Source organism: Lepisma saccharinum, chromosome 1 (genome assembly GCF_977018435.1).
Source record: "Lepisma saccharinum chromosome 1, izLepSacc3.1, whole genome shotgun sequence".
Lineage (NCBI taxonomy): Eukaryota > Metazoa > Arthropoda > Insecta > Zygentoma > Lepismatidae > Lepisma > Lepisma saccharinum.
Window position 1 is genome coordinate 88,114,702 of NC_139229.1, and position 26,849 is coordinate 88,141,550.

General features: G+C 36.2%; 1 protein-coding gene across 1 annotated transcript in view; it reads right to left on the reverse strand.

The window, feature by feature from the left end:
* Nucleotides 1-4,105: 4,105 nt before the first annotated feature.
* The window catches only part of LOC145997367 (uncharacterized), a 46,733-nt gene continuing 23,989 nt past the window's right edge, over nt 4,106-26,849 (reverse strand). The window contains exons 4-6 of the mRNA XM_083134331.1: nt 24,526-25,340; nt 15,504-16,130; nt 4,106-8,755 (exon numbers count right to left, since the gene is read on the reverse strand). Of these exons, the coding sequence (XP_082990457.1) occupies nt 7,768-8,755; nt 15,504-16,130; nt 24,526-25,340 (2,430 nt within the window). The 3' untranslated portion in view covers nt 4,106-7,767. The remainder of the gene's footprint in view (nt 8,756-15,503; nt 16,131-24,525; nt 25,341-26,849) is intronic.

Sequence of the window (26,849 nt, forward strand, 5' to 3'; positions counted from 1 at the left end):
TTTTGAAATGTAAGATCAAGTAGGTGTTTTAAAAATATAAGCTTAACTAACAAGTATATTAAAATAATAATGTTAAGGTTAATAAAAGTAACTTGCATGAAGCCAATATTTACATCCAAATTATTTGAGAGGAAATATATTATAATTCAAATGTGATTGTTATAATTATATATTTTTGTATTAATAATCAAAACTACTAAAGCAAACACACTGATGATTCAAATGAATGCTCTACAAGGAATTTTACACACTTTAATTTTTTAGAATTTGAAGTATCCGTGGCATTTTGAACATGGCTTCGCTGGCGTCAGCCGAGCCTTATGTTTACCATGTAAAAGATAAAATTCAGAGCATTTGAATTCAAGTAAACTGGATCTAAAATATGTCAGGAGTGACAGAGTATGTGTATATCTTCTTCCATTAGCATCACAACCCTTTGTGGGTTTTAGCTTTCTCAGACAAATCGTTCCAATCTTTCCTCTTCTTTGCCATTTCTTTCCAATTTCTAACTTTGAGAATCCTTAAATCTTCACATGCATCTTCAATAAATCTCATCCTAGGTCTTCCAATTGGTCGCCTTTCCATATGTTTCCATTCTAGTATACGTTTTATAGTTCTCATGTTATCCATTCTTTGTATGTGGCCTAACCATTTAATTATTTGACTTTTAATATATCGTATAATGTCTGCACCATTGATTAATTTTTCTAGTTCCACATTATTTCTTATTCTCCATATATCATTTTCTATCTGTACCGGGCCAAAGATCATCCTTATAATTTGTCTCTCAAATATACTTAGTTTGTTTCTATCTTTCTGTGTTAGGGTCCAGGTTTCAGCAGCATATGTAACCACTGGTCTTATCATAGTAAGATATATTTTCATTTTTGTATTTCGTTTAAATGAAAATTCTGTTAGGTGACTGTAATGCACAGATTGGCAAAGAAGAGACATTTAAACCCACGATTGGTAAAGAAAGTCTTCATGAATTAAGTAATGATAATGGTATAAGATTGACTACTTTTGCAACCTCAAAGAATTTAATTGTGAAAAGTACGACTTTTAAACATAAAGATATCCATAAATATACCTGGTCTTCTCCAGATGGTAAAACTCATAATCAGATAGATCATATTCTCATTGATAAGAGAAGGCATACTAGTATAATTGACGTTCGTACACATAGAGGTGCTGACTGTGCCAGTGACCATTATTTAGTAATTGCTAAATTAAGAGAGAGACTCGCAGTGTTAAGTCATAAGCAACAAAATCTAAAAGTTCTAAAATTTGATACAGGAAAATTTACTGATGAAAGAATTAAGAAAGATTATCAAATTAAACTGTCAAATAGATTTGATGTTTTGCAGGATTTAAATGATGATGAAAATATAAATGAAACCGACGTAAATAAGAATTGGGAGCACATAGAATCAGCAGCTAAAGAAAGTATAGGATACCATAAACCGAGAAAAAGTAAGCCATGGTTTGATAATGAATGTCATAATCTAATAGAAATAAGAAATCAGGCTAGACTTAGGTGGTTAAATAACTCTGATGATACAAATCTAAACAATTATAATAGAATAAAGCGAGACGTTAACCGCATGTTTAGAAGTAAAAAAGAGATTACTTGAAAAGCAAAATTAATGAAATTGAAACAAACAGCAAAAATAAAAATATCAGAGATTTATATAAAGGTGTAAATGAGTTTAGAAAGGGGTGGCAACCTAAAGTAAACTTGATAAAAGATAAAGACTGTGATTTTCTAGCTGACCCAAGCGATATTCTAAATAGATGGAAGAACTACTTTAATGACCTTTTAAATGTTCATGTAGGAGATAAATCAGAAGTAAATGAAGTCCACACAGCAGAACCTTTAGTTCCAGAACCTAACTTGACTGAAGTTAAATATGCTATTAAAAGGCTAAAGAATAACAAAGCACCTGGCATTGATTTAATACCAGCTGACTTAATTAAATATGATGGAAATTCATTAATACGTCAAATTCATAAATTAATTTGTTTAATATGGAATAAAGAAGAAATCCCTCAACAGTGGAAAGAATCCATAATTGTTCCTGTGTTTAAAAAAGGTGATAAAATGAACTGCAATAATTACCGTGGAATTTCTTTACTCTCAACAACATATAAAATATTATCTAACATTCTTTTAACAAGACTAACCCCATATGCTAATGAAATTATAGGTGATTATCAATGTGGATTTAAACGCAACAGATCAACTACAGATCAAATTTTTCACATCAGACAGACACTTGAAAAAAAGTGGGAATATAATCAAAATGTCCATCAGCTATTCATTGATTTAAAAAAAGCATATGATTCGGTCAAAAGAGATAAATTATATAATATATTAGTAGAGTTTGGAATACCTAAGAAGCTTGTTAATATGATAAAAATATGCACCAGTGAAAGAGAAAGTAAAATTCGTGTGGGTAATAATATGTCTGACAAATTTACAATTCATGATGGGTTAAAACAAGGAGATGCATTATCTCCATTGCTCTTTAATTTTGCCTTAGAATATGCTGTAAGGAAGGTAAAAGAAACTAAAGAAGGACTAAAATTAAATGGTGTGACTCAGTTGTTAGCATATGCAGATGATGTAGACTTACTGGGGGATGATGTGAATACAATTAAGAATAATGCTAAAATATTTTTCAAAACTGCTAAAGAGATAGGTTTGGAAGTTAACAAAGAGAAAACTAAATATATGCTTACAGGCCGAAACCAAGTGTTAGGTAATAATCAAAATCTAATTATTGATAACTCGTTTGAAACAGTTTCCAAATTCAAATACTTAGGAGTAATATTAACAAATGAAAATTATATTAAAGAGGAAATAAAAAGTAGGCTTAATTCAGGAAATGCATGTTACTTCTCTCTTCATAAACTTTTGTCTTCTCGTTTAATATCTAAGAAACTAAAAGTTAAAATATATAAAACAGTAATTTTGCCTGTAGTATTATATGGATGTGAAACTTGGTCCCTTACATTGAAAGAGGAACATAAATTGAGAGTCAGGTGAGTGGAGAAGGTTACATAATTTAGAACTACATAATTTGTATGCATGTCCAGATATTATTAGAATGATTAAATCGCGAAGACTTAGGTGGGCAGGCCATGTGGCACGAACGGGAGAGGAAAGAGGGGTTTACAGGATTCTTGTTGGGAAACCTGATGGTAAGAGACCTGTAGGAAGGCCAAGAAGAAGATGGAGGGACAACGTTGAGATGGACCTAAGGGAAATCGGTAGGGATGGAAAAGAGTATATAGATCTTGCTCAAGATAGGGACAGATGGAAGGCCTGTGTTGCTGCAGCCATGAACCTTCGGGTTTAAGAAGGCTAGGGAGTTAGTTAGTTAGTATTTCGTTTCAGAAGTTTTGATTCGAGTATGTATATATGTGATATATTAATGCAACTGCGTCTAGGCCTACTTTCAATTGTAATTTTCGCTCCTTAATGCATCTTTGCTTTCTTAAAACATATTTAATAATTGGTCCAGTGTAATCTGTACACAATTCTCACTCTTGGCCCACCAAGAGAGGGCAAGTATTGATGGAAAGCATTGCAGCAGTCTACATATACATTTGGTCAAAAAATTGTCCTTCATGACATCATCACAGCATTGCCACTGCACCACCAGGAAAGCCCTTACTGGCAATAAACCATTTCTCTTGTTGTTTACACTTTTTACAAGCACGTAAATACAATTTCTGATGTAACATTTCAGGAGAACACACACACTCCCTTTATCAGACATTTCATTATGTTAGTTATAACAATGTAGTAAAAAAAACAGCAAAAAAAAAAAGGTATACAACCACCGTGGAGTTCTCTTTTTCACAAAGCTGCCACTTTTAAAATTTAGTCCTACAGAAGAGATCAAGAATCTTTGTTGAGAGGATGGTGTTGAATTGAATTTAAAATAATATTTTTTTAAACTGCTTGTTTCACCATAAGCCACAAGAGAAATAATTCTGCAATGCAAGCAATACGTACATAGAAGAAAAACAGCAATAAACTGATTTCTAACAATATGTGATTGTTTTGGGCACAATGAAAAACAAACTTTACATGGAACACTGTATTTTTTCATGTAAAATTTAGGCCTGAAAAAGTGAAAAGTCATACAATAGACTAAATACAAAAACATTTGCTTCAACGCAGTATAACAGATACAACTGCACAATGCATTCCTGTTTATTTGATACATACATACATCTGCATAACAAAGTGGTGGCTTAAAAAAAACTAAAAAAACTTGTGTGTTAAATTCACTTAACAGTGCTGGAGAAAAATATAAAAATACTCTTTCAACCGCTTATTTCTTTGGGAAGATCTGAAAATATTCGGGTGACTTATGTAACACTTCTTATCTACTTACTTGAAACATTGTACACAAATATTTTACAATATAGCACTATCTATTATGCCCCTGTTCTGGTTTCAGCTACAGAGAAATATATACAGCTAATATAAATGCAACAGCAGCAAAATTATCTTATAATCATGACTAGAAATACTTCATGTGAAAGCATACACAGGAATCCAGACCACCTTAGTAGGGTGCAAATTATCTCTCTCCAATAAATTGGTTCATGATAAGTGACAAGTTGATATTTTTTTAAACAACAACTACACACAAGAATTTTGATCTTTTGTTTACATATTGTGACAAAAAAGAACTTAGTTATTATAAATGTAAATATGATGAAATTAAATGTGTAGTTTTGTTGATATGTATCACAACGCCAAAGACATTAGTACCATCCTTTCTGATGAAATTATCTGCCATCATTTCGCTCTCCCTCAGATGTCACAAAAACACATCAAGGCTGTCTTTGTTACAAAGATATAACAATTAAATAAAAACTGATTGATGTTTCTACATAGAGTACATACTGATTAGTTTTATAGACCGAAACATGCCATTGAATTTCTAACCTATGCACAAAAAGGATTTCCCGGATTTGTTACACACCACTTTACAATGCTATAACATACTGATAAGCAGAGAAATTATATTTACCCATTGAACAGTACAGAATTTCAGTTGCAACTGACCCCCCCCCCCCCCCCTTTCTGCAGTTTTTCCTTTTTTTTGCATAAAATAAACACTATTCAATTAGTTGAATTGGGTGTTTTAAGTCCACTTTATGCACAGTAAGGCTAATCGGGACTGGACCTACGATTTAAAGTGGGATCTGAAACACTTGTGCCTCCACCGGGTATCGAACCCGGGACCCCTTGATTACAAGGCAATGACGCTACCACTGCGCCATGGAGGAGGTCACTATTCAATTAGAAACATTTATTATTCATGATAATAATATTTTTGAAAAAATAAAAAGTGGTACTGTTAAATTTTTTTATTTCTCCCATTATTTTTAAGGGGGTGTGCAATTATTTAATGAAATTTTATAACTGTGTATCACGCAACGAGTCTTCAGCTCTATTGTTCATAATTTATGTCATCCAATGTATCTTCAGAATGTGGTACCCCTAAAAGCAGGGGTGTACAGACAGAGCTTTTGTCGCATACAACACACGAATGCACCTAATTTCTTTGGGTTTGCTTTTTCTTGAGCAATGTGCCTGAACAGAATGGCATTAAGAGATATTTCAAGTGTGCGACAGATGGCAGAACCAGCAAAAGGGTGGGTGGCCGATAGATGTCAAAATGTGACGTTCAGCTTCAACTTTACTTCTAACACTTAGAAGTAAAGTCGAAGCTGAACATCACATTACGTCAGTACTGCTTTGGGGCTAAGTTGAAATAGTACAAGTACATCTATACTGCTCAATGGGTTAAAAGGGAAACATTCTGTGCAGATCCTCAATGATGCAATCAAGCAACTACACAATATTTCTCTTGGGAAAATAAACAATATATTTAGAAATTTACTTGACAAACCTATGAATTGGAGGCTTTTATGGAAATATCGGACAGATAAAATTATTGACAATAAGCTGGTAATGATAGAATTCCAATACAAACAATTCAAATGTATTAAATATTATTGAAAGTCTAAAAAGTGATATACCACAAAACAAGAAGCTAGTTGAAAGCCAACCAAAACTGAAACATATTTTCATTCTCTATATCCGACAAGTAACACATTCATGAGCACATTATATTTCTCTCACTGTACTGCCTTCCAAATAAAGATAAAAACCGATCTACTAAAGAATTTGCTCATTAATAACATGTAGTACTTTATAGTCCACCATTTGTAACCCATAAAGATCTCAAGTAAAAGTTAAAACACCTTCAGTAGCCAATTTTATTTACAAACATGTGCTAAATCCATATTTGCTATAAGTGTAAGAACTACACTTCATTGGTTGATTTTCCTGACTTTACACCTTATTAGGAACCCTCATAAATTACTACCCTGTGTAGTTTCCTCTGCTACACCTGACATGACAGAAGTTTGCTACAGACTACCAAAAGAGGACAGTACAGAAAAAAACATATTTACATGTGCAAAGAAAACATAATTTACTGTTTACAATAAAAAATAAGGTATACTTTAATTACACACTTTAATATATGTTGTGTGTAATGAACTGTTGAACAAAATATGTAGCAAGACTGCAGGAAAAAAAATTAGGTGCAATTATTACTATTACTTTGTCAATCTCACCATAATTAAAACCTAACACTGGTTGAAGCAGGAAGAAAAAATAGACGTTATTAATTAAATACAGAATGTATAGAGAGAGGCATGCAAGAATGCATGTGAAAATTTACTCCTTCAAATACAATCTGATAACTCAATAATTGCCACACGGCAGGAGACACATGATCTCAAATGTGCATGATATCTATCCACTCATTTCTTTAATGGTATGTAATTGTTTGTTTATAGAATAATGTTGCAGAATGAGGGGCATTCAAATATTTTATAACTTCAACAGTTACTTCTAGTTTCAAAACACACATTCTGCAAATGGTCTATGTACACATACAAAAATATAAAACGTACAAATCACTTTCATTTATATTGACTTTAGAATTTGTAAAAAATAAATAAAGAAAGAAATATACCAGGAATATGGCTGCAAACAGCAATTTTAAACAGTTACGAAAATAAGAGGAAAAATGCATTCCTCTTAAATTCAATGTGTGGTGGTTGTACAAAAAAGAGCATTATGACAAAATGAGCAAATATGCAATTGGAAAATATACAATTAAACTAACAAACGTGTCAAACATAAGTCGACTCTACCCTTATTTTTTAAGTATACTCTACATACATAAAAAATCAGTATAGGGGAGTAGAAGATGCACAGCTTGTACTTATCTAAAGTGAAGATGACAAAATTAAAACTCATTATGCAAACTTTTTATGTAATCAAGGAATTTCAATCAAGTTCAAACTAGAAAAAAAAAGTATCAACAAGTGCTATTCTGAAAAACTAACAATCAAAATATATTATGTATAATGCACAACGCTACTTAGTTTTGACTAGAATTATAGATTTAAACTAACAAAACTAACATATAGTATCGTATGCCAACTTAACCTACTGGAAAGCAACTATTTTTAAAGGAGAAAAAAATTAAAGTGATCTTCAGAAGAAGAAAAAAACACTTGTTTACTACCATGTTAAAAAAGAACAGTCCAAAGCCTTGTTGACACTTATTTCAACTGGTAAGAACTAGTTCAAGAGTATGAAAACCAAGTGTGTGTGCGTGTATATGGAAAAACCTGATATCTGAACTCATTTCTGTGTACCTATTTGTTTCGTAGTTGCCACTTGTGTATTATAATGTGGGCTTCCAAATTCTGCAGTTCAAAAAATTCTTGCTCGCAAACATCACACGCAAAAGTTGTTTTGGCAGGATCTGTTTCACTATGCGATTCACTATGGAAAGCATAACACTGCTTCGACTGAAAAGACATGTTACAAATGCGGCACCTGTACAACTTTTCGTCATTCTTGTCTACCTGCAAATGCTCCACTAGCTCACTCTCCGAAGACAACGGCTTCTCGCATGCAAAGCACTGAATTCCCGTACACGATTCCTCCTCTTCTTCAATTACAAGACATTCAGGACACGATTTGGAAAAACTGTTGTCCTTCTTTACTTGCTTAAAGATGCTTGAGGGCTTGAAGAACTTTCTACATTTACTGCACCTCATTAATCCTTTACGGGAACACTTACGCTTTTTTCTCCACCCATAATTCTTTTTTCGCGCAGGGGACACTGATGCAGCATGATTAGAGCCACCATCATTGCCGGCATTAAAAGTTGTAAATGGTTCAGCCTCGCTAGGGGAAATCATTATATCCGTAGAAACATTTTCACAAAGTGGATCCGTCTCATCCATATTTGTGTCTGATATTACTTCCCTTGTATTGGAGTCAGTTCTCATTACGTTTGTACTTGTATCTGAAACCACAATTCTTTCAGCATCGGCTTCAGGTTCACTACGTGGAGACATCACATGTGTACTTGTCTTTACAATTCTTTTACTTTTATTGTAATATGTTTTGGGCTTAGGAGGGGTCACTACACTTGCATCTAGACTTTTACTTTTATTGTAATATGTTTTGGGCTTAGGAGGGGTCACTACACTTGCATCTAAATCTATTCTTACATTAGTGTCAGCTTCAGACTCCTTAAGTGGATTTACCAAATCTGTAATTTTCGGTAAAGCAAAATCACATTCTCCACGTAACAGATGGGTCTGCAGTAGTGGATCCTGGGTACTTTGATACCTACAATGAATTCAAAATAATCATTCAAATATATATATATATATATACATATAATGCTAGCATGCTGGCTGTATATTACTAGTGTAACATTTTGCGTTTCAGTACAACCGAACTGCAAAAATTTGGATCTTAAGTACATGTCTAGCAAGATATAACAATCATACGTCTGACCTTCAACAATGGACCATATTAGTGGTGATACCACAGCAGACGACACAACATGATTTAAGTCCAAAGCAGCTACGTGTTTTTCTCCTATTTAAAAGCATTGGATTTTCCATGGGAAGGGGTAGCTTTAATGATTGTGACAGTAGTTATAAAACAAAATTGTGTATAGTACACCCATGTAAAGATGAGATTTCAGAGAATATGTATATAGCAGAGAATGAGTAAAGAATAACTGCAGTTAAAAAAATCATGCATTTTTAAAGAAAATCTAGACATTTCAGTTGAGCAGAGCCGAAGCTCACTGCTTTGTTTGTTCTAGAGTCGTAGCAGTGACGTGGTACCATCTCCACTCCAGATGCCATACCCTTATTGAATGAAGGCAGAGAGCTTTCGAAATTAATCTGAAATAACCAATATATTGTGCAACACGGAAATACGAAATTTCACGTAAGTAATTCTTAAACTGTGTTTACCGCACCCATCATGAATGTTTTCTTGGTTCTTATGCAGTGTTGCCACCTACAATGCTAACGCAATTAGTATGATATGGTATTCCTAAGAAATGTATACAACTCATGTCACTAATATGGTCACATGAAAAAATAACTTTGTTTTCTGTTTTGAAAAATTGAAGTGCCTTTTATACTAATTTCCACCACTGTAATATGGTCAATGGTTCAATGCAAGATGTAATCTGATTTCATGTTTTCTAGTATTCTCTCCAGCTTGTAACTGAAGTTCCTTTTCTTTTATTGAGGTTACTTGTGTACTTTTTATCATGTTTGTTATTTTAACCAGTGGCATAGCGTTATAGTACGCCCATATGCCCGGCGTTCCCAGATTTAAAATTTCAAAAATATGTAAATGCTGTAAATATAAAGTAAATCTCGACTAATTTCATATATGTTTGACCTTCATGGCATTATAATAGCTATTTTTCGCGATTCGCTTGCAACGCTCCACTAACAACACTCGTTCTAGCATTTTTTCAATGCCTTTCCTGCCTGGATGCCAGGCAGGTTCGCGTTCTATATTCCTTGCTGTCTTTCTGGAGGGAAAGCTTGGACAGGCTTGGATCTCTACAGTGCTCTCTCGTACGCCAGCGTATGGAGCAGAGGGCTACGTGATTGGTTCATGTGACCCTTCCTGCCTTCTGAAGCAGACGACAGCGGTAGAATTCCTACCCGGTTCCTCGCGCTCGTGCCACTCATGCTATGTGATGCTACAATATGCAATATTGACTGACGTAACTTTACCAAACTCAAATATACCATTTCTTAATGATCATTGCATTGTATAATTTATCACACGAACCGCGATGTGTATTAAAAACAAAGATCAACACAGTTTTTGTCAAATAAGTTGAAGTCCTCGTGGTAGAAGTTTAGCCTGTGCCTGCTCTACCACTTAACCCGCAAAACTATTCTTTTTTAATTATTATTATTTCTTTGTTAGTATCTAACTGCTTAATATTGTGTCAATGGAAATGTTTAGCATTCATTTGAAAACTCTTAATATCGAATGATCTGTGGACAAAATTATTTTAAAATGTTTATCACCATTCCAAGATGCAATAAACAGTGGTCTGAATTACTAATCGGCACTGTTACATCAGTTGAGTGTACGATAGTTGGATCATCCACCCACCTCCGTGTCAGAGTGATTTGCACAGCATGCCAAGACGACAGAGGTCCCTGGTTCGAATCCCGGCGTTAGCACGGGTGTTCTTTATGAGTGTCCCTTCATCAACTTCATAAATATCATCACTCAAGTAAAATAAACCAAATCAATCAGTAGTTGGATTGCCCACAACAATGACGTCTACTGTTGTTCAGAGGCGCTTGTGATTCAGGTAGGTTTTGCATCATGCAGAAAGGCATAAAAAAAGGTATAAAACACACAAAACATTTGTGGCATAATGAGGCATCTAATTTTCTAGCTAAAGCATGCATGGATGATGTTTTATTGAAAACCCAGCTGACTTCAGGCAAATAAACAATACCTGTGGCGACTAATGCCGTAAGTAAATTATTAAGCAAAAAAGGGCTGACTCTTCCTTCGGACTTGGCGTTCCCACCCGAAATGCCCATGCTATGCCACTGATTTTAACCCTGTAAAAGTACATTATGTCGAACTGATATATTAGCTTGTAAAAAAGTTAAGCAGCACACAACCGAACAGCACCACTGAGAAGGCACCAGTGTTCCCCTGTAGTGGTCAACTTGATCTAAAGCAGGTGAAGATCTAATGATTTTTCACAAGTTTTATAGGAGAATAAAATACTGGAAACAGTTGTGGGAGTAATTTCGAAGCAGAGTTAAAAGTTTCACTAAATATTAGTTACCACAGAAATTATGATTTGAAATGTAGCTTAGGCAAGCAGGCATTTTTGGTTTCCTGTAGACTGGGACACGAGTTTTTCAGGAGTTTTGTGCTGGAGACCTAATTATATGTCATCAGGTATTTAAACTTATAACACCATTAAGCCTTGTTTCCATGATATGAAAAACTCAATATGCTGACCAAGGCAGAAATTTATTTTATTATAAAACATAAACTAAACTGAAGAAGATCTTGCTAGAAGATTGACACGTTATGTTTAGTTTATGTTTTATAATAAAATAAATTTCTGCCTTTGTCAGCATATTGAGTTTTTCAGGTATTTAAAGTATGATTGACTGATTAATTTGCGAAGATAGGGATGAGTGATGATATGATAAAATTGATGAATGGACACTCACAAATATTCATGCCCAGGCTGGTATTCGAAACAGGGACATTATTTTAATGCTAAGACCCCTAAACCTGACAAAAAGCATTTAGCAAAAAAATTACCCCTTCACAACCCACACATGGAAGGTACGTAGATGATAACAGCAGCAGTCTATATCCCAGGGTGTATACCAGTCAAGAATTTTTGCTATTTTTTCACAGTATAGTGAATTTACTGAGATTTCATAAAATTGAATATTTGGAAATATACAATTGTATTGAATTTTGCTTAAGATTTCTTCACTTTGTTTCTTAAGAATTACATTCTTATATGCGTGAAGTTTTGTGAAAGTATTAAATAAAATAATGTGGCCATTCCCCATCCAGGTTAAAGTCTGAAGCATTAATATTTACATGTATGAATAATTAAAGCAAGTTTAAATCTCTTGTTAAAGTACAGCTTCAGTTTTCATCTTAATCAGCCTTGTAGTAGGTGTTTTTCATTGAAAAAAATCTATTATCTTAATTTCCAACTCAATTAAATGTATGTTAAGGAAAAGGGAAAAAAAGGTCATGAAAAAGGAAAGAAAGGTCAAGAAAAAGTAGAGGATTTTGGATTTGTTATTTTGGTAGACACCCTGTATCCAAGATGACAATAAATGAATGGCTGCTTGCAAACAAAGACTCATATAGGAGTATATGGAAGAGAAAAATCATTCTCTAGAAAACATGCAGTAAGTAATCACTGAAACTGAAGTATGTATTAATGGGCAATTAGAAATTGAACCACGTAAAAAATGCACATGTACCATGATAAATTTGAAATTAAACAATCGAAACTTGAGCCCAGCTATATTTTGTAAGTGAAACTTCTGCACCACAGACATTGTTTTCTAAAAATGTCTACTCCTATTTAACATATGTCTACCATTCCACAGTATTAAATACAAAAGAATTTGATGCAAATATAGCAGATTTTAAAAAAATATTTCTATAATTACATGCAATACAAATAGGAGGCATGGTAGTGCGGTCTGTATTTGTATTTTTGTTATTTCCTTTTGCTCTTCTACTATTTTTGGCCTAGGTCGGAAGGCTTAACCAGGTTCAACTTTCAACAAAAACTTCCCAATGAACAGAGAACACACTGCAGACATAGATAAGATTGGCGGAAGCCGACAGCTGTGACATAGCGGTGCAGTTGCCAATGCTGGGAGTGTTTTCAGCAGCAAAATTCCAATTCCACGAAGTGTTATAAATTTCATCAGGACTCCATGTAGACAACAGCGGGATGTAAGGATTGAAAACCGTACATGCACATTGCCTGATGTGTGTTCCACTCTTGTGACAAGAATTACATACTTGCTGATGAAACTTTTGGAGAAAAAAGAACTCTAATATAAAAGCAGTGTTTGTTTTGGGCAGGAAATTTTACCCCCTTCCCTCTCCAACTTTGTCCAGAATCATATTAACCTTTATCATCTGGATGGTTGATCCAGGACCCAAGCCTGTATTTCCATTGAGGATGGATGCTTGATATATTAATCAGCACTGCACGGCAGCAATTAGCATGGCATTTCATGAAAACTACACATGATATTTCAGTTCTGTCTTTTTTTATGTTTAGTGTATATGTGAAGGTATGATATACTCGAATTACAAAATAACATATCCATAACTATTAACAAGCGAAGTTTGAAACAGTCCTTAGTTCGTTTTGCTACCCCCATATTATTATGGGATAGATTTTTAAAAGTGGCTATAGCTTCTAAACTGCTGCATCTTTTCGAAAAAAAAAAAAACTGCAAGCAAGAATGAGTAAAAAGCAATCTTATAAGCACTATGCGACAATTAATAATTCAGGGGGATGCGGGGGGGCCGAGGTAAGATTGTTTACATTTGCCCCGAAAAAGTGCTAGCACTTGGCAGCAATTAAAGTGCCATTTCTTAAAAACTGTACACTATATTTGTTTGTTTTTTTGTTTGTTCATTAGTATATGTCTAAAGGTATTATATACTCGAATTACAGAACAATATATCCATTGTTACTATTAACAAGTGCCATTTGAAAAGCCCTTTGTTTCCCTTTTCTTACTATGGGATAAACTGAAGATAAAGGGCTATAACTTCTCAGCCATGGCATTTTTGAAACAGTAAAAAGCAACATTTTAAATAACTTCCGACAATTAAAGGGTCCAGGAGGGAAGCGAGGGATAAAGCCTAAAAGTTCGAAATTTTCCAGAATTACGCAAAATTTCTGAACATCATAATTTCAGTTTCTTTTTTTTTAAAGTATTACACATCCTCACAGAGTGGTATTTTTTGGTGCTTCCCTGCAAATTTGGTCCATCCAGCATCCATAGGGTTGATGCTAGAAGAGTAATTCCGGACATTGTCCAGAAGCTGGCAACACTGCCACATTATATAATGTTATTTTTTTTACTCAAGAAGTATCATCCTGATTTCAACGAAACTTTGAATGGTTATAGGAATATTCTACCACTGCTACATACTACACATTTTGTCATTCACTTCGGTCTATTGAGGGAGGCAATGGGGCCATAAGCCAAACTTCTAAAAAAAAACAATTTTCTTCTTTTCCTTCCTTTAACACTAATTATTGGGATGCACAATGTATAAATTTTACCTCTGCTAAAAGCCCTGTCTTTAAGAAAGAAAACAAACCCAATTTCTTCTGCCAACGACAATTAGTTCTTCAGCTACGATTTTTGTGTACTTCGCAGCAAGTTTGAAAATCACATGCTTGAAAAGGTGCCACATTCAATGGGACTACAAGTGCGCTAGGCTCTGGCTGATAAAGGTTAACTTAGCTAATTAATAATGAGATACCTCAAGGCTTATGAAACACTCAAAAGATATATCTCCGAACTTTACCTGAGTCACAGTATGTTCCAAAAGTCACAAAATGCAAAAGTTAGCAACCTCACGTGCCAGCGACATATATATCTCATTGGCATTTAAGGGTATACCTTTTGGCCCATAACCATGATGACACAAGTTATGATTGGATTAAGGGACACTCGCAAAGAACACCCATGCTTTGGCTAAGATTCAAACCTAAGAACTTCAGTGGTTACTACTGTAAATGCACTTTTCCAGGGGAAAAAAAATTCCGACTAAAAATTTCATTTTTTTGCACAGAATTTGATTCTGTAATAAAAAAAAAGGAGTCCCGATTTTAAAAACTGAAGTTTGTATCTGTTTCAACATCAGAAATGCCTTCTATGTCATTTTATAAGCCTCCTAGCACTATATTTTTCATTTATCTAAATGAATCTAAATGTTCTAGAACATTTTTTCCATATGATGTGTATTTTTCAAGATATTTACGGTTTTCATTGTAAACGGATCACCCTGTGTACATACTAAAATGGGTAAGTTGTTATATTACATGAAAAAACTGTTATCGAAATACATACAGTGAAACCCCGAATTTACGTTCCCAGATTTTACATTTTCACACATTATACATTCAATGTTGATCGTTCCAATACAGCAAAATGTTGTAAAATTTTCCTAGATTTTACATTTTTCTTGCATTTTAATTTTTTTCAGCTTGGTCACCAGAAAAGCATAAAATCAAGGTTCAAATGTATACAGATATCAAAGACTGAATTTTGAAAATATATAAAAAAAATTATCTGGTGCATAACCAAATGTGGATAAAACTATTTTTAAAATTTGAAATAAGTATGCATGATAGAGAAACAAATTATAAGGAGTAGACGTGCATAATTGCCAAAGTGACAACCAAATAATATCTAAACTAATTTTAGTCACATTAAGCTACTTGGAACTGAAAATTTCAAATCTAATCATGCAAAAAAGTGTAAAAAAAACTACTCACCATGTAGATGACAGAATATGTTCCTTGGAATCTTCAAAATAAAGAGGCACCTGTGGCTTGATGTCTTCTGGGACATCACTTTCAGGAAACAACATACCTTGCATGCCTTCCATTTCCTGCCTATCACTATATTCGGACTGCACTGGAGGCAAATCCCAGTTCTCACGAGCACCTTCAGTAACACCTTCACACTGTATAGTTCGTACTTGAGGAAGAAAAGATGGTTCAGGAACTGGCACACTGTTTTCTGCTATTGGAGTAGATGCTTCGGGTCTACCTCTTTTAACCTGCACATCCTGAGTTTTTACGATGGTTCTATTCTCTGTTTCACACGTTTTGCTCAACTTCTTCCAGCGGTGTCTTATAGCACTTACAGTTTTACCAGGTAGAAGCTTCGCAATTTTGTACCAATTATTTCCCAGTTCTCTATGTGCCTCCCTAATGATGGAATCCTCTTTGGCTGTCCACTTTCGTTTCCGTATGCTTGGGCGTAAATGATGAAACCAACGCTGCATACAATCCTTTTTTTGGCGACGTTGCATGAAACGTACTACATCACGCCAATTTTGTTGCCCTAGTTCACCCACTAATGTTGTTAATCTTCTATCTTCCTCTCTGGTCCACTCTCTGCAACAAGGACATAAATTGTAGTACACAGTGTCAATAAATACCAAAATAATAATAATAAATAAGTTGTTCTAGCAGTAAAATAATCCATATTCACAGGTAAATAGAAAAAAAGAAACCAGAGGGTTGACATCCTTGACACTACTCATTAGGCAATATCTACACTTACAGACTTCCTATCAGCGCCGTTTACTGATTGACTTTAATTATTTAAATGTAATTGTCAATGGCAAAATCCGTTGAAACACGTTCATCCAAGAATTCCATCGAAAAACACCCAAACTGGTCGACAAGACATGGAAAAGTGATTTTGCAGCACGACAACGCCTCATCACACACAGCGAAAGGCATCAAGAGACACCATTTCTGCACTTGGATGGGAATTCTTGCCCCACCCACCATACTCATCGGTCTCGCTCACTTTCCCAGCAACATTTCAACAATTACGAAGATGTCGAACAATGGCTTGCCGACTGGATCACCTCAAAATGTGAACAATTTTTCTGGAAGGGCATCCACACTTTGACGGACAGATGGGCACAATGTATAGCTAGCGATGGCACATACTTTGAATAAAGCATTTGTTACCTTTCTCCCCAGATACACTTGATTTTTTTCGGATCAATTAAGAATTATTAACCGGAACACCTGGTAGAGGGAGGGGGGCAACTTGTAGGGTACATGGTGACCATGGCCACGATCTTGAACGCAGGTTCAAAATTTCAAAAGGGAAGAGGGACACGTAGCATATCAAATTACACTAGCGTGAGCTAAGGAATTCAAAAGTGTATTAATTGTTTCTTTGATATCTTGTATCGTTTGCAAGTTATGAACACTCAAAGTTTGAAAAGTGTCATTGTGACGTTCATTGTTTCAGGTGATATAAGATGCCTCTGACAAAGGAACAGAAGATAGAAATCATCCTAATGTCTGGGAACGCAGTTTCAGGGACATCACAGAGGACTACAGTATTGGTGTGACAGTAATCCAAACTGGGTGCAACCGAGTAAGGAACATAGTCCTGCAAAGGTGATGGTGTGGCGTATGGGACACCTGCATCATTGGTCCATGTTTAGTCATCCCACTACCTTAACGGTGTAAAAGTACCTGACGCTCCTTCAGGAACATGTGTTTCCTTCTATTCTGAACCCCGACGGCAACTTTCCCTCTTATTTTCAACACTATGGGGGCCCCTTCCCACTATGGCGTTGGTGTGCATCGCTTGGTCGCCCTGGTCCCGTTGAATGGCCACCCAGATCACCTGACCTCACACCGATCGATTTCTATCTGTGGGGCCATCTCAAGCAGATGGTGTATGCTGAGAAATCCCGTGATATAAGGCATTGAGCACACATGTGACCACATTTCACCGGACATTCTCCTGCGTGTGCAGTCGGGTGGATATGGTCTCTATGGTTGTACATAGAACATGCTGGCCATCACATAGAACATGTGCTGTAGCATGCCGTTAGTAGGTGATTTTCAAACTTTGAGTGTTCATATCTTGCAAACGATAAAAGATATTTGAAATTGAATCTAAAATTTTGGGTGCATCAGCTATTTTGCACCCATCACATTATACGGGGTCTAGCCACTTTCCATAACTAAAATAATATAACTGCAATGTCGTGTCGTAACTAAAATATTCTGACTTTCGTTAAAAGCTGAGGCTGTAAAGGAGCACTCAGTATACACACAGACAAAAAACAGGACAACACACAAAATTATACTGGCCATAGTGCCAGTCGCCAGAGCCTCGTTCGTCTGCAAAATGCAGTCCAGGGTGTACTATGTGGAAGTGAGGTTGACAATTGGGTGTAGATACAAGATATCAAAGAAACAATTACACTATTGAATTCCTAAGCTCACGCTAGTGTAATTTGATATACTACATGCCCCCTTCCCATTTGAAATTTCGAACCTGCGTTCAAGATGGCGGCTGGTCAGCATGTACCCTACTAGTTGTGCCCCCCCCCCCCTTTTGTACTACCATCTTCCATTACCAGATTTCACATTTTCCTGTCAGGTTTCATAATAAAAGGATGTCTAAAGACTGTTGACTCGCCCTGTACATGTATTTCATTGTTCTGTGACACTGGAAAGAAAATTGATGAATAAACATTTTATTACGAGACGATTTTATTTTGATATTATGGGATGTAAGGGGTGACCCTTTCACATAGTGCACCCAATTGTCAACCTCACTTCCACATAGTACACCCTGGACTGCATTTTGCAGACTAACGAGGCTCTGGTATCTGGACCTATGGCCAGTATAATCTTTATAGGACTGTGTGTGTGTTGTCCTGTGTTTTGCCCTCATGTGTGCTGAGTGTCCCTTTACAGCCTCAGCATTTAACCCAAGTAAGAATATTTTAGTCTCTCGACATCACAATTATGTTACATTAGTTATATTTTAGTTATGGTAAGGAGCTGGACCCTGTATAATGTGATGGGTGCAAAATAGCCTAAGTGCTGATGCACCCAAAATTTCAAATTAAATCAATATTTTGGTTTTATGAGACCCAATTCTTTTCTTTTGTTATTTAGCATCCACTTTTGCCTAACTGTGACACTGAGGATGAGTGATGAACTTGATGAAGAGACATTCACAAAGAACACCACTGGGCTGGCTGGTATTCGAATCTGGGACTCCTGGCACTGTAGAATGATGTGCTAACCTCTCAACCACGGACATCGGCGAGACACTATTTAAAGGGTGCATAGTGGCTGCAAGTCGTCCTGCATTAACAAGGTTTCTATCTATTTATTTCATCTTGTTTATCATGGCGAAGTTGAGGCTATGTAGCCTGTAGGTTAATCCTGGTGTAGTAGTGACAATGCAAGTTTTGGTGAGAGAGGAGAGTACGATAAAATGCACATTTTTTAAGAAAGTAGGGATGGACCGATACAAAATTTTGGTCAATACTAGGGTTGCTATATTTCATAAGTGAAAATTCAGGATGTCGCTGGCCTATAGGGGTGGGGGTGGTGGTTCGACATGACAAGTACAGTAGTATGTATACACACCATAATTATGGATGGTCTTTTTATAATTTTCTTCACACTTCTCAATATACAGAAATTTGCTTCGAAGTCTATCAGTTTTTATAAAAATTTGCACTTCCTTTTCTGGTGCCATACGGACTAAGCTCCTATCTCACAATGTCAAATTTTATTTGAAAAATACAGACTGAACAGATAGGCATGCGAACACTGGCTCTTTACATAAGCACAGAGGCGAAAGGTTTCGTGGATGATAAGGATGTTGAAGGTGAGGTGGCTGGGACAGCACATGTTTTGGGGGACTGATAAAGCAATGGGATAAGTGTATCACTGCTGGTGAAGAATATGTTGAAAAATATAAACTGTTTTCAAGTCAGCATCTTGCTTAGCATTTTTCTTTAACAAATGACTGTGACCTACTTACTGACTGACCTACGTAAAAGAGTTCATTGAGAGCCAAAGGCTGTGTGATGGGTGATGCTGGCCAATGCATGGGGTCCCAATATGCTGGCATTTTCTGGCATTTCGAGACCAGCATCCACTGCTATTGTCTTCAAGTTTCTTACCGATTGTTCTAACGATGCTGAGTCAGCACTGAAATTTTAGAACTCCTACTGGCAATTGAATCCAGAACTGCTCGCACCAAAATCAAGAGTGCTAAATATAAATTTACATGAGAATCCCATCTGAATTTTTGAATTTGAGTAGGAATTTTTGGGTGCATCAGCACTAAAAGGCTATCTTGTAGAAATTATAGCAAAAAAAAATAATGCAGGCTTAACCAGGACTCCAACCTGGGTTTCTGGCATACTGTGCCAGTGCTCTACTAGCTGTCCTACAGAGCCACCTCATGCTGTCCACACAGGTAAAAAGGAAAAATGGTCAAAGATGAGAAATCTGTTGAAAAGAAATTAGTTTGTATTCCACTCCACAAGGGATTCTCGCATAAAATTGCAAAAAATTTTAGAAGATTTAATTTCAAAATTGTTTTTAGATCACCAATAAGTTTGGAATGTACATTTAATGAATACAAAATAAGAAAATCTGTACCAGATATGGAAACCATAGGAATATACTAGGGGATTTCAAAATGTAACTGAGTAAATTTCTTACAGCCAAACGAAAATGCATTCACAAAATCTAAAATATACATTTTGAAGGTTGAACATTACTCAACTTTTCCACATAACATCCATTCACATTTATACATTTGTCCCACCGTGAGACCAATTTTTCAATGCCCATGCGGTAGAAATCGTTCTGCTGGAAGCGTAACCAATGATGCACGGCTGTCACAACTTCCGTGTCGTAGCTGAAGTGTTTGCCGGGAAGGTGTTCCTTCAGTGGGCCGAAGAGTTGAAAGGCTGATGGGTCTGCAGGGTAGCTACGATTTTTTGATTATGAAATTCCCTGACTTTTCCAGGTTTTCCAGACCAGAAATGAAATTTTTCCAGACATATTTGTCGTCATGATTTTTGCTTTTTAACCTCATGTTTTTCAATTAAATATGCAGGCACGTTAATTATTATGAATATGAATATACACAGTTACTAGCTGAAAATTTACCAAGTGATTTATATAATGCTATTCAATGAAAAAATAAATAACTATTGTACTTCCCCATTTACTAAGTCATTACAATTAAGGTGATGTAAAAAATCAATAAAAAATGCGACATATATCAAAGCTTTACAATGTAACTTGTATACAAGCTTAATTATATCAATACAAATGAGAACCAACACAAAATTAGGTCATGTACCTTTAGAAAATATGAAATAAGTTTAATGATTATATTTTTTAATTTATTGAAAGTAGTACATATTTCGGAAATTCAGAACGTGAATGGGGCCGGTGACCAACCATACACCTAAAAGAAATATATATGCAGGCCATACTTTGGAATCAAATATCTCCATTATTTGAGTTTTCCACATGCTGGAACCAATTTTATATTACGGGAAAATATCGAAATCTGTCTACTAAAAGGTAACAGTTCCGAATGTTTTATGTTGGGTTTTTTTTTCAAAGTTTCCTAGCAGGAAGACTAATTATCATAGAATTTTGGCATTCATTGTGACACGAAATTTGAACCATCCTTAACCCGAGAAAGCCCATGACTTTATTTCTGTGAATTTTGTGATCATATTAATAGGGTTGATTGGTTTTGCATCAAAATGGAATAAAATGAAGAAAAAATAAAGATTTTATTATCCTGCTCGAAAATACAGGGGTGTCACCTGTAGGTGACATTGGGCATTCAAGGTACCAAAATGAACATAACGTGAACATCTCTGTTTTATACCTCCCTTTTCATTTTTATGTAACACAGATGATATTAACAATGTCAGAACTTGACATAACACTTTACACTTTTTCCTGTTCATGTATGTGCATGAAATTCGTACCAACATTGTATGTGTAATGCTACACCGCACCTCATACATATTATCCGTGTCCTCTTGTGGCAGTGTTCACATGTTCTTTGAGAGCACTCTTCCTTTACATGTTCTGCAAATGTTGATGTCTTGTCTGACTTCATTTGGTACACGCAAGGACACAGAACCAATTTGGGGACTTCTGTAAGGAGGGTTTCCATGTAAACAGCAGTATGATTCCACCAGTGATCATCGGAAAGTCACTGAGAGTCCCTTTGTTTTTACTCGGCATCCGTACCCGTCCAGTGAGACGTCAACCACTGAACGGGTCGCAAACGACGGTCTCAAATTCACAGAACGGGTTCATGGGGGGAACGAAGTACTGAGTCCCTTTGTTTTTACTCAGCGTCCGCACCCGTCCAGTGTGATGTCAACCATAGCCAGTTACGTGAAATTCTGCTCTTCAAGCTTTCTTGCAGATCCAAAACCAATGACCTGTACCAACACCAACCTGCTCCGCTTCACGCATCAAAAGAGAACGGGTTCCGAACGGGTGTGTTCTTGAAGAAAGAAAATTTCCTCACCACACACAAAGCTAAAGCAACATTTTTCCTTAAGAAATTCTGAGGATGGCTGGTGCGTAGGTTTCGTCTTGAGTAGCTTGTTCTCTAAGGAAAAATCTCACGCCTCTCCAAATTCCGGTCTTGAACAGTTTCAGAAGAACGAGTCGCAAAATAAACGGATCCAAGATCCGAGAGTGAATAAATATAGAATCGAAATGCGAAGGAACCATAATTTTGTACGTAACAGACTGGAAGTTATAATGACGAGAGGAACAAGTTTCTGAACTGAATCTTTTGGGGGGGACTGGAATCACAACAACCGAATTCGGAACTGCAAATGAACCGTTCGTTCATTTTGTAACTGGTTCTCCTACAACTCCAAAATGCTCGAAAATTCCAGAAAATATGCAAAATTCCCCGACTATTTCCTGACTTTTCCCTGACCAACCAAATTCCCTGACTTTTCCCTGTTTTCCAGGTTTTCCAGTCGCGTAGCAACCCTGGGTCTGGACTGTATGCTGGATGCTTCAGAATTTCCCAATGCCAGGAATTGACATTTTGCATCACTGATGCAGCCACATGGGGACAAGCATTGGCATGGAGAATGACGACCTCCTCCAGAGATTTTGTTGGACGTTTATGGCACAGAGCAGCTCGTAGATGATCCAGTGTGGCACAATATGCAGCAGCATTTACAGTTGCTCCTTTTACCCCATAATCAGAAAGAATGACACCCTAGCTGTTCCAGAAAACGATAAGCAAAACCTTTCCTGCAGACGGAGTTGTCCTGAATTTTTAGGGTGCGGGTGAGTTTGTGTGTTTCCATAATACTCTGTCGCTTTCGTTCAGGGGTGTAATGAAAAACCCATGATTTGTCCCCGGTAACAATGCAGTTGAGGAATGTGTTTCAAGCCCTATGGTACCCGAGCAAATGCTCAAGACTGTGTCCCATACGGTCCTCCATATGCTGTGGTGTTAGCTGTCCGGGGACCCATCTTGCCGACACTTTGCGATACCCAAGTTCTTCAATGATGATGGTGTATGCACTGCCATATGAAGTGCCCACTGCAGGCAGTCCTCCTGCATCAATGCCTCCACAGCATCAACATTGCTCTTGTGTGTGGGATGTGCGAGGTCATCCAGAAGGGGTTCATCGAAGACATTAACATGCCCTGCATTGAACTTTGCACACCAGTTACAGACATTTGTGAATGTCATGCACGTGTCATCATACACTGTACACAACTCACGATAGATGGTTTCTGTCCATCTGATCACAGAAACTGAATCACACACTGCAGCTCAACTGTGTCGAACGTCTCAAGCATAGCTGCCATTTTTAAACAACTGCCTCTCGGTGTGCACAAATTGCACACACTTGCCATCTAGTGGAAAGGTGGTGAAATACATGTAAAAAAAAAAAAAGTAAAGTGCTCCCCTGTGCATAGCACCATGCCATGAAGGCATATAGGGGGTGTGGGGGTAACGCCCTACACTTCCTTGATCCGGTCGTGAGTGGGGGTGATGTGATCAGCATCATGCCCCTGAATGCCTTTACCCCCCAGGGTTTCCCCCAGGTACTCATGTTATTCGATGCTGGGTGGGCGCCAGGGCCGCTTCCACTTCCAAATGTATATTTCAGTTTTTGTGAATACATTTCAGTTTGGCTGTAAAAAATTTACTTAATTACTTTCTGATATCCCCTCATATAATATAAGTTGTTCATGTTCAAAGGATTATGTACATGTACAAACACGATTTGGACAATATAAATTTAAACCCAATAATGGGTTGTCAGCTCACATAATCATCATCGAGAAGCATATGATTAAAAACAGAAAGGTTTTAAAAAGAGTGCCAGAAAACATAGATCTGAATGTCTTGGAAGCTTCGTTCATTGCAGAAGAACACTGAAAGAAATTGAAGAAATTAAATAATGAGAATGGCAAGATTATGGAGTTTTCTTTTTCACAAGTGGGGTAGTAAGCCACTCACCATCTTTCAAATTTAATGTAATGGAAGGCATCAAGAATCTCTTTAAAAATGATGATGATTGCCTGATGATATTTAGGATCAATAATTAAAAATGTGATAAATATCTTCATCTATAAAATAATATTAAAACAGACAGCTTGTTTCACAGTTAAGTTGCTATGTTACAACAATGTGACATTGACAAGATCCATTGTATAACAAAAAACTCAGAAAGATGACTAAAATCGGCTACCAGTTCATAGGGTCAGAAGAAGAACAAGAAGAATTGTATAACCGATTCTTTTTCCTTAAAAATTGTTAGCCATTGTTGTAACAGTATCTTTAATGAAACTAAAAATTAATGTCTAATGAAGGGAGAGTGTGTTCTCCTGAAACGTCACAACAAAAAATGTGTTTTTATGCTTGTAACAACTGTAGACTACAAAATAAATAAAAAAGAGTCAATTTACTCACCTTGGTGTTGGATGCTTTTGAATCCTTATAGGTGGTTCCTTCGGATATTGCACTTCTTGCTCTTGCTGTGGTGCTAAATTTTCACTCGCAGCCGAGACAACAGCACCAGATATAACATCTTCAATGAAATTGTCAAATTCTGAGTTTACGTTACGTTGTACTGTACCAAGTTCAGTGCTCTCATGTGTTTCGTTATCCTGCTCACTTGTAGAAACCTCCGACTTGATATTGGTTACAAGATTAGGTGCAATCAGTTTACGTTTTGCAGGTCTTTCTTTTCGTCTATTAGCTTTTGCACACCTGGCCACACTAACAAGATTCTGGTTTGCATCACTTGTCACTTGTTTTCTGAAAATAAGAGGCCTAGTACGAGCACAATGTGAATCTCCTGGAACTATTAGTATTTTCTTCACATTGCTTGCATTTCCTTTTTTTCGTCGAACCTTTTTTCGTGCAACTATTTGTCCCTCACAATTAGCAGTATTGGTCCTTTCTAACCGATTCAAGGAATTGTCTACAGTCGGTTCATTTTCAGAAATACCATCAGCTGCTTGTTCAACCTCAGCTGCTTGTTCAACCTCAGCTGTATTGTCTGACAAGGGATCTCTTTGACGTTCTTGTTGAGGTGCATACAACACTCTGATTTCGTTTTCAAAGTTATCTACATATTCTTCAGGCTCAGGTTTAACCTCCAAGTCACATTCTTCATTGGCCAACTCATATTCATCGGTAATCTCAAGAGGGTCTCGACTTGAATCGTTGCTGAATTGCAAGTTTGATAGAAAATTCCCACGGGCAATTACTTTGTCATACATCTGTAAAGAAAGAAACAGAACTGTTTAAGAAACATAGGCAACGTAGAAAATTATTCTTTACTACCTTTCTTCAAAAGCCTTACCTACCAACAGTCGGTCTCACTCCCACATGCCTCAGCAGAGGTGGGAGATCATCCAACCGTGTGGTCAGAACAACAAACCCCCCCCCCCCCCCATTTGTTGTAGGTTTTCATGACCAGGTTTGCTACTCATTCGTAGCTCCCCAATTTCCTCACAATGGTGGGTGGCCAGCAATCCCATACACTGGTCGAAATCTCAGGAAAAAATTTGTTACGCTTCCCCCCAGGAAACTTGAATTAATTGTTACTGCATAGTTTCAAAAGCAAAAGTGCAATGAAATTTCAGCCTCTTCTCCATATGCACTGTCATATGCAGTTTTTTAAAAATATTTTTCCTTTCTTCAAAATTTCGAAAGTGGCTCAGCTCTATTTATAAAAGCTGAGACTGTGGAGTGACACACTTCAAATGTAAGGACAAATAGGAACAACATATGACCGTGCAGAGGATTATGCTGTCTGTGGGGTCAGGTGCCAGAGCCTAGTTGGCCTGCAAGTATACATCAGACATTTATTTTCATTTCGACTAAAGATACAGTTATAACAATGGTTAGCAATTTTTTAAACAAAAAGAATCTGTTATATAATGGATGTTACAATGATCCTGAGAGCATAAAGACTATGTTCTAATAATAAGGATATCAAAAATGAAGAAGAAAGGCTTCTTAACATAGCAAAATAAAATGGCTTTCACAATAACAGAATAAACCAAATAAAAAAACAAGTCCCACTAAAACTAAAGGAAAAGAGAAATACAGACAAAGATGAAAAATCTGTTGAAAATAAATTTGTGTGCATTCCATTCCACAAGGGATTCTCACATAAAATTGCCAAAATTTTTAGAAGATTTAATTTCAAAATTGTTTTTAGATCACCAAGAAGATTGGAATGTACATTTAATGAATTCAAAATGAGAAAATCTCTACCAGATGTGGAAACCACAGGAATATATAATATAAGTTATTCATGTTCAAAGGATTATGTAGGGCAAACAGCAAGGAAAATGGAAATAAGATGGCACAAACACGATTTGGACATTATAAATCTAAACCCAAGAACAGGTTTGTTAGCTCACATCATCGAAGAGAAGCATTTGATTAAAAAGAGAAGGGTTTTAAAAATATTGACGGGAAACATAAGAGTTGAAATTCTGGGAAGCTTCGTTCATTGCAGAAGAACACTGGAATAAATTAAATAATGAAAATGGTAACATAGATCCAGTATGGAGTTTTCTTTTTCACAAATGGGGTAAGTCACCATCTTTAAAATTTAATGTAACAGAAAACCTCAAGAGACATTGTGAAAACAATGACTTTGAATTACCTGATGATATTTGGGATTCATAATTTTAAATAAAAAATATTGTGATCACTTTTTTTTATCTGAAATAAAAATAAAACAGACTGCTTCTTTTCACAGTTAAGTTGCTATA